This window comes from Engystomops pustulosus, chromosome 10 (genome assembly GCF_040894005.1).
Source record: "Engystomops pustulosus chromosome 10, aEngPut4.maternal, whole genome shotgun sequence".
Classification (NCBI taxonomy): domain Eukaryota; kingdom Metazoa; phylum Chordata; class Amphibia; order Anura; family Leptodactylidae; genus Engystomops; species Engystomops pustulosus.
Genome location: NC_092420.1, coordinates 101,803,580 through 101,818,349, shown reverse-complemented (window position 1 = coordinate 101,818,349; position 14,770 = coordinate 101,803,580). Strand labels below are relative to the sequence as shown.

The 14,770-nt window shown below is 47.0% G+C and overlaps 1 protein-coding gene across 3 annotated transcripts in view; it reads left to right on the top strand.

Moving 5' to 3' along the window:
• Nucleotides 1-14,770, top strand: part of SLC44A5 (solute carrier family 44 member 5) — a 159,457-nt gene that overhangs the window by 54,231 nt on the left and 90,456 nt on the right. For all 3 annotated transcript variants that reach the window (XM_072128549.1, XM_072128548.1, XM_072128547.1), the window contains exon 2: nt 6,964-7,012. In XM_072128549.1, coding sequence (XP_071984650.1) covers nt 6,964-7,012 — 49 coding nt within the window. The remainder of the gene's footprint in view (nt 1-6,963; nt 7,013-14,770) is intronic.

Here is a 14,770-nt window from a genome sequence, read left to right as displayed (position 1 = left end):
TTAAGAAACCGATCAGTGCCAACGGACCTTTAATGTAAAAAAGAATTTCGATCTTATACAACTTCTTATTGTTCATTATAATCCAAGACCTCTTCTTGCTGTCAGTGTATAGGGGCCATTCTTCTACAGGTACATGTCCTGATCGTGTGTCCTTACACAGCTGCAGGTCCGTTACAGTGTTTCAGGGATAGCTGAAACTTTAGGGTATTACTTTTAGGTTATGTGTTCAGTCTCTGGACTCTCTGGCAGCAAGCAGAGATCTTGAAAATAATCTAATTTTATTAAAACATGGAGGTCTAATGAGTTATTTTGGTTTTGCTGATGTGTCTGGGATCCTGCGCCCTCACACCCGTCACACGTCACCCGAGGGACTGATAAGGGATCTGCAGTACAACAATGGGGGGCAAAGTCTCCTGGTTAATAGGTTAGATATTAGGGAACCTGGATGTGTAGTCAATGTCACCCATAAAGGGAAAGAGAAACTCGAATAATTAAAGGGATATTCCAAGGCAAGAACATAGCGCACTGACCCGGCGGTGGTCCCCAGCCATTGGTCCACTAGGAGTGCTGTCTGTCATGTGACCTGCAGAGGCCAATCGGTAGCCTCAATGGACCTAGTGGGGGTAGAATGGAGTCTGATGGGGGGTCCGTAACCCCCAACCCAAGAAAACCTGGAGGTCTATTACTTTTTATGTTATTTTATAGTATTACATATGCAACATCCCCCACCGGGGCCTAGCTCTTGAGATGAGGCCTGGAGTCAGCCGGAATAGTCGGTCACAGTGTTAATAACTCCTTTTAATTTTTTAATTTTAAATGCGGTGGTTTTTACGAATCCGTCGGGTTTTCGTTCGGCCACGCCCCCGATTTCCGTTGCATGCATGCCGGCACCGATGCGCCACAATCCGATCACGTGTGCCAAAATCCCGGGGCAATTCAGGGGAAATCGCCGCAAATCGGAAATATTCGGGTAACACGCCGGGAAAATACGAATCGGGCCCTTAGTAAATGACCCCCATTGTACTTCCTACCAGCAGCGTTTAATATTCCAGGCCGTGTACATCCATTGCCATGTGAGTGGGGGGGTCTCAGAGAGAGAAGCCGACACCGATCAGCAGTAACACCCCCATACGGTGGTAATGCAGTATATGGCAGGAGCAATCAGACCCCCTAGGGCTCAAGTACCTTTATGGTTTTTGAGAGATGGGAAATGGAAGGGCATCCGCAGACACGGGGTTAAAGGGATTTGCTGGGTCTGATAATGGATCCTTAGTATTGGTGATCAGTATCAGATTGGTGGAGGTCCATCACCTGGCGCTGATCAGTGACATCCCATCACGTCCCCCGGGACATTTGCTCCAGTGCAGGGCGTAACGAAGGGCGTAACGCGGGTGAATGATATCTCACACCTGTACATTAATAGAAGGGGCCGAGCGAACACCTCCCTGTGATAACTAATTCAATGCTGCCGCCTGTGACCCACTGAAGTGCAAACATAGGATGTGATTAATGCTCCAAAGATAGGGATCACGCCCCGACACCCATAGGGATCAGTAACAATCCTATACCGGGCACAGCAAAGACTCCAAGGAACAACCCGAGAGTAGGAGATGTAAAGATTCACTGCCCAGGACCCCTGTGGGCTTTATCATCAACCCCTGCAATGCCCTGGACCACCAGGAACATAACAGGGATCAATGATAGGGATCGCATCTGCGCCAATCATAGGGATCAGTAACAATCCTATGCAGGGACATTTGCCAAGAACAGTCCTATAGTGGGAGATGTAAACTGTAAGTGCCCAAGACCCCTATGAGCCCTGCAATGCCCTGGACCACCAGGAACATAACAGGGATCAGTAAGAGTCCTCTACAGCAACGTTACCCCAGTTCACAACCTAAGATTGAGATACATAAACTGTCAGTGCCTGAGGGACTTTATCATCAACCCCTTCTGCACCTGGGACACCCTAGACCACCTGGGACATTATCAATGATAGGGATCACGCTGGGATCAATAACATTCCTATACAGGGACCTTTGCTTAACCTAAGATTGAGATATATAAACTGTCAGTGCCTCAGGGACTTTATCATCAACCCCTTCCCCACCTGGGACACCCTAGACCACCTGGGACATAACCATTATTACAGATTACACCCGGCCACGCAGGGGGACGACTGATATAGGGACATTTCCAAGAGGGACACCAAAAAAGTAGACGCTGCTGAGAGTTGCACTATACAATTTAAGTGCCTCAGACCCCCAGGGACGATATCATCAATCCCACCCATCCGCTAGACATTACCGATATCACCCGTTTCCTAGTGGGACCCTAACAACTGGTACCACAGGAGAAAACTAAGAGAGGGAGATATATGCCCTGGAGCCCTAGTGGCCCCTATTATTTGGACAGTAAATAAATGGATTCTCTTGGCATGGAGTGTGTGACGGTATTTACATAATGAATGGCAGTATTGGGTAGAGGACATGGCGCTGTTATGTGGGCTCTATATGGGTGTAGTATTTTGATACAGTATAAGATGGAAGTATTATTCAGCATTGTATGACACTGAGTGACAATATATGTCAGAGTGATGTAGACACCATTGTATGTCAGTATTTATACACTGTATGGCGGTATTTATATACTGTATGGCGGTATTTATACACTGTATGTCAGTTTTTATACACTGTATGGCGGTATTTATATACTGTATGGCGGTATTTATACACTGCATGGCGGTATTTATCCACTATATGGCGGTATTTATACACTGTATGGCGGTATTTATACACTGTATGGCGGTATTTATATACTGTATGGCGGTATTTATACACTGTATGGCGGTATTTATATACTGTATGGCGGTATTTATATACTGTATGGCGGTATTTATCCACTATATGGCGGTATTTATACACTGTATGGCGGTATTTATATACTGTATGGCGGTATTTATACACTGTATGGCGGTATTTATACACTGTATGTCAGTTTTTATACACTGTATGGCGGTATTTATATACTGTATGGCGGTATTTATACACTGCATGGCGGTATTTATCCACTATATGGCGGTATTTATACACTGTATGGCGGTATTTATACACTGTATGGCGGTATTTATATACTGTATGGCGGTATTTATACACTGTATGGCGGTATTTATATACTGTATGGCGGTATTTATAGCCTGTATGGCGGTATTTATCCACTATATGGCGGTATTTATACACTGTATGGCGGTATTTATATACTGTATGGCGGTATTTATACACTGTATGGTGGTATTTATATACTGTATGGCGGTATTTATACACTGTATGGCGGTATTTATACACTGTATGTCAGTATTTATATACTGTATGGCGGTATTTATACCCTGTATGGCGGTATTTATACACTATATGGCGGTATTTATACATTTGTATGGTGGTATTTATACACTCTATGTCAGTATGTATATACTGTATGGCGGTATTTATACCCTGTATGGCGGTATTTATACACTATATGGCGGTATTTATACATTTGTATGGCGGTATTTATACACTGTATGGCGGTATTTATACACTGTATGGCGGTATTTATATATTTGTATGGCGGTATTTATATACTGTATGGCGGTATTTATACACTGTATGGCGGTATTTATATACTGTATGGCGGTATTTATACACTGTATGGCGGTATTTATAGCCTGTATGGCGGTATTTATACACTGTATGGCGGTATTTATACACTGTATGGCGGTATTTATAGCCTGTATGGCGGTATTTATACACTGTGTGGCGGTATTTATACACTGTATGGCGGTATTTATACACTGTATGGCGGTATTTATAGCCTGTATGGCGGTATTTATACACTGTATGGCGGTATTTATACACTGTGTGGCGGTATTTATACACTGTGTGGCGGTATTTATATACTGTATGGCGGTATTTATACACTGTATGGCGGTATTTATACACTGTATGGCGGTATTTATATGCTGTATGGCGGTATTTATATACAGTATGGCGGTATTTATACCCTGTATGGCAGTATTTAAATACTGTATGGCGGTATTTATATACTGTATGGCGGTATTTATACCATGTATGGCGGTATTTATATACTGTATGGCGGTATTTATACCCTGTATGGCGGTATTTATACACTATATGGCGGTATTTATACATTTGTATGGTGGTATTTATACACTGTATGGCGGTATTTATACACTGTATGGCGGTATTTATATATTTGTATGGCGGTATTTATATACTGTATGGCGGTATTTATACACTGTATGGCGGTATTTATATACTGTATGGCGGTATTTATACACTGTATGGTGGTATTTATAGCCTGTATGGCGGTATTTATACACTGTATGGCGGTATTTATACACTGTATGGCGGTATTTATAGCCTGTATGGCGGTATTTATACACTGTATGGCGGTATTTATACACTGTATGGCGGTACAGGAAGAAAGGGGTGAGGGCGGCACAGTAAAGCAATCGGATTAAAATCCAGGTGGGTGCAAGCTCTACGAGCCCGACTCGAGGCTCCAAACGGATCCAAGGAAAACAACAGGAGAGCAGCACTCCGTGGTGGTCAGTATTTATTCATACACCAGTGGTAGTACAATGCGACGTTTCAGCTAACTCCATGTAGCCATTTTCAAGCAATGTTGCTTTCACATTGCTTGAAACGTATGGCAGTATTTAAATACTGTATGGCGGTATTTATACCATGTATGGCGGTATTTATATACTGTATGGCGGTATTTATACATTGTATGGCGGTATTTATATACTGTATGGCGGTATTTATACACTGTATGGCGGTATTTATATACTGTATGGCGGTATTTATATACTGTATGGCGGTATTTATACACTGTATGGCAGTATTTATATAATGTATGGCGGTATTTATACCATGTATGGCAGTATTTATATGCTGTATGGCGGTATTTATATACTGTATGGCGGTATTTATACCATGTATGGCGGTATTTATATACTGTATGGCGGTATTTATATGCTGTATGGCGGTATTTATATACTGTATGGCGGTATTTATACCATGTATGGCGGTATTTATATACTGTATGGCGGTATTTATACCATGTATGGCGGTATTTATATACTGTATGGCGGTATTTATATACTGTATGGCGGTATTTATACACTGTATGTCAGTATTTATATACTGTATGGCGGTATTCACATACTGTATGGCGGTATTTATACCCTGTATGGCAGTATTTAAATACTGTATGGCGGTATTTATATACTGTATGGCGGTATTTATATACTGTATGGCGGTATTTATACCATGTATGGCAGTATTTATATGCTGTATGGCGGTATTTATATACTGTATGGTGGTATTTATACCATGTATGGCGGTATTTATATACTGTATGGCGGTATTTATATACTGTATGGCGGTATTTATACCATGTATGGCAGTATTTATATACTGTATGGCGGTATTTATATACTGTATGGCGGTATTTATACCATGTATGGCGGTATTTATATACTGTATGGCGGTATTTATATACTGTATGGCGGTATTTATACCATGTATGGCGGTATTTATATACTGTATGGCGGTATTTATACCATGTATGGCGGTATTTATATACTGTATGGCGGTATTTATATACTGTATGGCGGTATTTATATACTGTATGGCGGTATTTATACCATGTATGGCAGTATTTATATGCTGTATGGCGGTATTTATATACTGTATGGTGGTATTTATACCATGTATGGCGGTATTTATATACTGTATGGCGGGTTATGTACTGTATGGCGGTATTTATATACTGTATGGCGGTATTTATACACTGTATGGCGGTATTTATATACTGTATGGCGGTATTTATATACTGTATGGCGGTATTTATACCATGTATGGCGGTATTTATATACTGTATGGCGGTATTTATACACTGTATGGCGATATTTATATACTGTATGGTGGTATTTATACACTGTATGGCGGTATTTATACACTGTAAGGCGGGTTATGTACTGTATGGCGGTATTTATATACTGTATGGCGGTATTTATACCATGTATGGCGGTATTTATATACTGTATGGCGGTATTTATACACTGTATGGCGATATTTATATACTGTATGGTGGTATTTATACACTGTATGGCGGTATTTATACACTGTATGGCGATATTTATATACTGTATGGTGGTATTTATACACTGTATGGCGGTATTTATACACTGTAAGGCGGGTTATGTACTGTATGGCGGTATTTATATACTGTATGGCGGTATTTATACACTGTATGGCGGTATTTGTATACTGTATGGCGGTATTTATACCCTGTATGTCACTATATACTGTATGGTTGATTTATACACTGGATGACCGTATTGTGTGGGAAACATCAGTGATATGTGAGAAATATATACTGAGCATTTTTGGGATATTTTATAGCGGTATTATTTAGGCACTGAATATCAATTTCGTGAGGTTATTATATGGAAGGATTATTTAGTATTAGTATAATTTTGGACACTGTGTAACGCTGTGTGTGGGATGTCCGTGTCCGGGTCACATGGCTGCTGTGTACTTGTGTTTACATACTGTATGGAGGGATTATTTTATGATTTATGGCGGTATTATTTACACAGTGAATGGTAGCGATGCTATTCCTCTGCACCTCTCAGCATAGATGACTATAATCTGCATAACCAAAGTTTTACTAATCTCTACTGCATGACACAGCAGACGCTTACTGCCCCTGAAAAGCCGCTTCGCTGCCTGTTACACAGATCACAGCCGCAGAGATGATTGTTATGTGTGCAGAGGAGCTGCTGCACGTAATATAATGGGATATAACACTGTGAATACAAAGCCAGGACTGCAGTGAAGACTGACACACGGTTATAGTAATATATAATGTCGGCTTCTGTTTTCTGTATTGTAGGTGAACCAAGGAAGTTTGACCCAAAGTTTAAAGGACCCATTGGGAACAGGTAAGTGTCCAGTACTTTATAACATGTGACCTTAGGATGATGAATAATATCATTAATAGTTCTGGTAAATGTCCTGAGAAGTCCGACATCTTATGTGTCCCCCCACTGGCATCGGACGTGCACCCGCTAAGTTATCACAGTCACAAATAACGTATTTAAAGGAATCTACCACCAGGATGAAGGATCGTAAACCAAACACTGACCTGCTGGTGACCGCCCCATCTGCCTGGATCTGCTATTCTTTTAGCTTCTTATGTCCTGGATTTTACAAAAAAAAAGGCTTTTACAATTATGCAAATGAGCCTGAGGTGTTCCAGGCTCCTAAGACGTTACTGGAGCCTAGAGCCCCTCAGGCTTATTTGCATAATGTTTAAAGCCTTTTTTTTCGTAAAAACCAGGGCATAGAAAGAGCAGATCCTGCCAGAGGGGGCATTCACCAGCAGGTCAGTGCTTGGTTTACAATCCTTCATCCTGGTAGTAGATGTCCTTTAACTCCCAACATCACATCCTAAACTGTTACCCCAGATCATGCAAATAAAGACCGCCCCCCCTAAGCTAAGAACCTTAAAGGACATCTACCACCAGGATCAAGGATTGTAAACCAAGCACATCGACATACAGGCAGGATCTGCTCTTCTTTTAGCTTTTTCCCCCTGGTTTTTAAAAGAAAAAGGATCTTAGTGTTATGCAAATGAGCCTGAGGGGCTCCATAGGTTGTAATGGAGCCTGGAGCCCCTCTCTTTCACTTGCATAATATTTAAAGGATTTTATAATTAAAAAACAAGGGCATAAGAAGCTAAAAGAAAAGTGGATCCTGCTAGACGGGGCACACAGTATGATGATTTGCTTGGTTTACAATCCTTCATCCTGGTGGTAAATTTCCTTTAATATTTCAGAATCACTTAATAAATACAGACCCCAGACCTGACCCACCTAACACCCTAAACAAATGAAGTTGTAGAGCTGAGTCTAAATACAGAAACCACACAAATTCTTTTAACTAATACAGAACCCAAATCATAAACCATAGACCAATAAGGACCCAAAATCTGATTCAAGAAACAATTAGAAACCTGTAAATAAAGAACCCACAAATGCAATCATTTACAGTACAGACCCCAGACCGGTCCTCTGTACCATTACAGACCCCAGACCGGTCCTCTGTACCATCACAGACCCCAGACCAGTCCTCTGTACCATTAAAGACCCCAGACCGGTCCTCTGTACCATCACAGACCCCAGACCGGTCCTCTGTACCATTACAGACCCCAGACCAGTCCTCTGTACCATCACAGACCCCAGACCAGTCCTCTGTACCATTACGGACCCCAGACCAGTCCTCTGTACCATTACAGACCCCAGACCGGTCCTCTGTACCATCACAGACTCCAGACCGGTCCTCTGTACCATTACAGACGCCAGACCAGTCCTCTGTACCATTACAGACCCCAGACCGGTCCTCTGTACCATTACAGACCCCAGACCGGTCCTCTGTACCATTACAGACCCCATACCAGTCCTCTGTACCATTATAGACCCCAGACCAGTCCTCTGTACCATTACAGACCCCAGACCAGTCCTCTGAGCCATTACAGTCCCCAGACCAGCCCTCTGTACCATTACAGACCCCAGACCGGTCCTCTGTACCATTACAGACCCCAGACCGGTCCTCTGTACCATTACAGACCCCAGACCAGTCCTCTGAGCCATTACAGACCCCAGACCAGTCCTCTGTGCCATTACAGACCCCATACCAGTCCTCTGTGCCATTACAGACCCCAGACCAGTCCTCTGTACCATTACAGACCCCAGACCGGTCATCTGTACCATCACAGACCCCACACCGGTCCTCTGTACCATTACAGACCCCACACCGGTACTCTGTACCATTACAGTCCCCAGACCAGTCCTCTGTACCATTACAGACCCCAGACCAGTCCTCTGTACCATTACAGTCCCCAGACCAGTCCTCTGTGCCATTACAGACCCCAGACCAGTCCTCTGTGCCATTACAGACCCCAGACCAGTCCTCTGTACCATTACAGACCCCAGACCAGTCCTCTGTACCATTACAGACCCCAGACCAGTCCTCTGTACCATTACAGTCCCCAGACCAGTCCTCTGTACCATTACAGTCCCCAGACCAGTCCTCTGTGCCATTACAGACCCCAGACCAGTCCTCTGTGCCATTACAGACCCCAGACCGGTCCTCTGTACCATTACAGACCCCAGACCGGTCCTCTGTACCACTACAGACCCCAGACCGGTCCTCTGTACCATTACAGACCCCAGACCGGTCCTCTGTACCAATACAGACCCCAGACCGGTCCTCTGTACCATTACAGACCCCAGACTGGTCCTCTGTACCATTACAGACCCCAGACCGGTCCTCTGTACCATTACAGACCCCAGACCGGTCCTCTGTACCATTACAGACCCCAGACCAGTCCTCTGTGCCATTACAGACCCCAGACCAGTCCTCTGTACCATTACAGACCCCAGACCAGTCCTCTGTACCATTACAGACCCCAGACCGGTCCTCTGTACCATTACAGACCCCAGACCAGTCCTCTGTACCATCACAGACCCCAGACCGGTCCTCTGTACCATTACAGACCCCAGACCGGTCCTCTGTACCATTACAGACCCCAGACCAGTCCTCTGTACCATTACAGACCCCAGACCGGTCCTCTGTACCATTACAGACCCCAGACCAGTCCTCTGTACCATTACAGACCCCAGACCAGTCCTCTGTACCACTACAGACCCCAGACCAGTCCTCTGTGCCATTACAGACCCCAGACCGGTCCTCTGTACCATTACAGACCCCAGACCAGTCCTCTGTGCCATTACAGACCCCAGACCAGTCCTCTGTACCATTACAGACCCCAGACCGGACCCTCTTTACAACATGTCTAAAACCAGAGTGGATTCCTCAATAAATACAGAACCCACAGACCCCAGAGCAGCACATCTATACCATTACAGACCCCGGACCAGTCCTCTGTACCATTACAGACCCCAGACCAGTCCTCTGTGCCATTACAGACCCCAGACCGGTCCTCTGTACCATTACAGACCCCAGACCGGTCCTCTGTACCATCACAGACCCCAGACCAGTCCTCTGTACCATTACAGACCCCAGACTAGTCCTCTGTACCATTACAGACCCCAGACCAGTCCTCTGTACCATTACAGACCCCAGACTGGTCCTCTGTACCATTACAGACCCCACACCGGTACTCTGTACCATTACAGTCCCCAGACCAGTCCTCTGTACCATTACAGACCCCAGACCATTCCTCTGTACCATTACAGACCCCAGACTAGTCCTCTGTACCATTACAGACCCCAGACCAGTCCTCTGTACCATTACAGACCCCAGACCGGTCCTCTGTACCATTACAGACCCCACACCGGTACTCTGTACCATTACAGTCCCCAGACCAGTCCTCTGTACCATTACAGACCCCAGACCAGTCCTCTGTACCATTACAGTCCCCAGACCAGTCCTCTGTGCCATTACAGACCCCAGACCAGTCCTCTGTGCCATTACAGACCCCAGACCAGTCCTCTGTACCATTACAGACCTCAGACCAGTCCTCTGTACCATTACAGACCCCAGACCAGTCCTCTGTACCATTACAGTCCCCAGACCAGTCCTCTGTGCCATTACAGACCCCAGACCGGTCCTCTGTACCATTACAGACCCCAGACCGGTCCTCTGTACCACTACAGACCCCAGACCGGTCCTCTGTACCATTACAGACCCCAGACCGGTCCTCTGTACCATTACAGACCCCAGACCGGTCCTCTGTACCATTACAGACCCCAGACCAGTCATCTGTGCCATTACAGACCCCAGACCAGTCCTCTGTACCATTACAGACCCCAGACTAGTCCTCTGTACCATTACAGACCCCAGACCGGTCCTCTGTACCATTACAGACCCCAGACCGGTCCTCTGTACCATTACAGACCCCAGACCGGTCCTCTGTACCATTACAGACCCCAGACCAGTCATCTGTGCCATTACAGACCCCAGACCAGTCCTCTGTACCATTACAGACCCCAGACTAGTCCTCTGTACCATTACAGACCCCAGACCGGTCCTCTGTACCATTACAGACCCCAGACCGGTCCTCTGTACCATTACAGACCCCAGACCAGTCCTCTGTGCCATTACAGACCCCAGACCAGTCCTCTGTACCATTACAGACCCCAGACCAGTCCTCTGTGCCATTACAGACCCCAGACCAGTCCTCTGTGCCATTACAGACCCCAGACCAGTCCTCTGTACCATTACAGACCCCAGACCGGACCCTCTTTACAACATGTCTAAACCCAGAGTGGATTCCTCAATAAATACAGAACCCACAGACCCCAGAGCAGCACATCTATACCATTACAGACCCCGGACCAGTCCTCTGTACCATTACAGACCCCAGACCAGTCCTCTGTGCCATTACAGACCCTAGTCCGGTCATCTGTACCATTACAGACCCCAGACCATTCCTCTGTACCATTACAGACCCCAGACTAGTCCTCTGTACCATTACAGACCCCAGACCAGTCCTCTGTACCATTACAGACCCCAGACCGGTCCTCTGTACCATTACAGACCCCAGACCGGTCCTCTGTACCATTACAGACCCCAGACCAGTCCTCTGTGCCATTACAGACCCCAGACCAGTCCTCTGTACCATTACAGACCCCAGACCAGTCCTCTGTGCCATTACAGACCCCAGACCAGTCCTCTGTGCCATTACAGACCCCAGACCAGTCCTCTGTACCATTACAGACCCCAGACCGGACCCTCTTTACAACATGTCTAAACCCAGAGTGGATTCCTCAATAAATACAGAACCCACAGACCCCAGAGCAGCACATCTATACCATTACAGACCCCGGACCAGTCCTCTGTACCATTACAGACCCCAGACCAGTCCTCTGTGCCATTACAGACCCTAGTCCGGTCATCTGTACCATTACAGACCCCAGACCATTCCTCTGTACCATTACAGACCCCAGACTAGTCCTCTGTACCATTACAGACCCCAGACCAGTCCTCTGTACCATTACAGACCCCAGACCGGTCCTCTGTACCATTATAGACCCCAGACCAGTCCTCTGTACCATTACAGACCCCAGACCAGTCCTCTGTACCATTACAGACCCCAGACCAGTCCTCTGTACCACTACAGACCCCAGACCAGTCCTCTGTGCCATTACAGACCCCAGACCAGTCCTCTGTGCCATTACAGACCCCAGACCAGTCCTCTGTGCCATTACAGACCCCAGACCAGTCCTCTGTGCCATTACAGACCCCAGACCAGTCCTCTGTGCCATTACTGACCCCAGACCAGTCCTCGGTACAGAGGACTGGTCTGGGGTCTGTAATGGTACAGAGGACTGGTCTGGGGTCTGTAATGGTACAGAGGACTGGTCTGGGGTCTGTAATGGTACAGAGGACTGGTCTGGGGTCTGTAATGGTACAATTACAGACCCCAGACCAGTCCTCTGTACTATTACAGACCCCAGACCAGTCCTCTGTGCCATTACAGACTCCAGACCAGTCCTCTGTACCATTACAGTCCCCAGACCAATCCTCTGTACCATTACAGACCCCAGACCAGTCCTCTGTGCCATTACAGACCCCAGACTAGTCCTCTGTGCCATTACAGACCCCAGGCCAGTCCTCTGTACCATTACAGACCCCAGACCGGTCCTCTGTACCATTACAGACCCTAGTCCGGTCATCTGTACCATTACAGACCCCAGACCAGTCCTCTGTGCCATTACAGACCCCAGGCCAGTCCTCTGTACCATTACAGACCCCAGACCGGTCCTCTGTACCATTACAGACCCCAGACCAGTCCTCTGTACCATCACAGACCCCAGACCAGTCCTCTGTACCATTACAGACCCCAGACCAGTCCTCTGTACCATTACAGACCCCAGACCGGTCCTCTGTGCCATTACAGACCCCAGACCGGTCCTCTGTACCATTACAGACCCCAGACCGGTCCTCTGTACCATTGCAGGCCCCAGACCAGTCCTCTCTACCATTACAGACCCCAGACCAGTCCTCTGTACCATTACAGACCCCAGACCAGTCCTCTGTACCATTACAGTCCCCAGACCAGTCCTCTGTACCATTGCAGACCCCAGACCAGTCCTCTGTACCATTACAGACCCCAGACCAGTCCTCTGTACCATTACAGACCCCAGACCAGTCCTCTGTACCATTACAGACCCCAGACCGGTCCTCTGTGCCATTACAGACCCAAGACCGGTCCTCTGTACCATTACAGACCCCAGACCAGTCCTCTGTACCATTACAGACCCCAGACCGGACCCTCTTTACAAAATGTCTAAACCCAGAGTGGATTCCTCAATAAATACAGAACCCACAGACCCCAAACCAGTCCTCTGTACCATTACAGACCCCAGACCGGTCCTCTGTGCCATTACAGACCCCAGACCGGTCCTCTGTACCATTACAGACCCCAGACCAGTCCTCTGTACCATTACAGACCCCAGACCGGACCCTCTTTACAAAATGTCTAAACCCAGAGTGGATTCCTCAATAAATACAGAACCCACAGACCCCAGACCAGTCCTCTGTACCATTACAGACCCCAGACCGGTCCTCTGTGCCATTACAGACCCCAGACCGGTCCTCTGTACCATTACAGACCCCAGACCAGTCCTCTGTACCATTACAGACCCCAGACCGGACCCTCTTTACAAAATGTCTAAACCCAGAGTGGATTCCTCAATAAATACAGAACCCACAGACCCCAGACCAGTCCTCTGTACCATTACAGACCCCAGACCGGACCTCTGTACCATTGCAGACCCCAGACCAGTCCTCTGTACCATTACAGACCCCAGGCCAGTCCTCTGTACCATTACAGACCCCAGACCGGTCCTCTGTACCATTACAGACCCTAGTCCGGTCATCTGTACCATTACAGACCCCAGACCAGTCCTCTGTGCCATTACAGACCCCAGGCCAGTCCTCTGTACCATTACAGACCCCAGACCGGTCCTCTGTACCATTACAGACCCCAGACCAGTCCTCTGTACCATCACAGACCCCAGACCAGTCCTCTGTACCATTACAGACCCCAGACCAGTCCTCTGTACCATTACAGACCCCAGACCGGTCCTCTGTGCCATTACAGACCCCAGACCGGTCCTCTGTACCATTACAGACCCCAGACCGGTCCTCTGTACCATTGCAGGCCCCAGACCAGTCCTCTCTACCATTACAGACCCCAGACCAGTCCTCTGTACCATTACAGACCCCAGACCAGTCCTCTGTACCATTACAGTCCCCAGACCAGTCCTCTGTACCATTGCAGACCCCAGACCAGTCCTCTGTACCATTACAGACCCCAGACCAGTCCTCTGTACCATTACAGACCCCAGACCAGTCCTCTGTACCATTACAGACCCCAGACCGGTCCTCTGTGCCATTACAGACCCAAGACCGGTCCTCTGTACCATTACAGACCCCAGACCAGTCCTCTGTACCATTACAGACCCCAGACCGGACCCTCTTTACAAAATGTCTAAACCCAGAGTGGATTCCTCAATAAATACAGAACCCACAGACCCCAAACCAGTCCTCTGTACCATTACAGACCCCAGACCGGTCCTCTGTGCCATTACAGACCCCAGACCGGTCCTCTGTACCATTACAGACCCCAGACCAGTCCTCTGTACCATTACAGACCCCAGACCGGACCC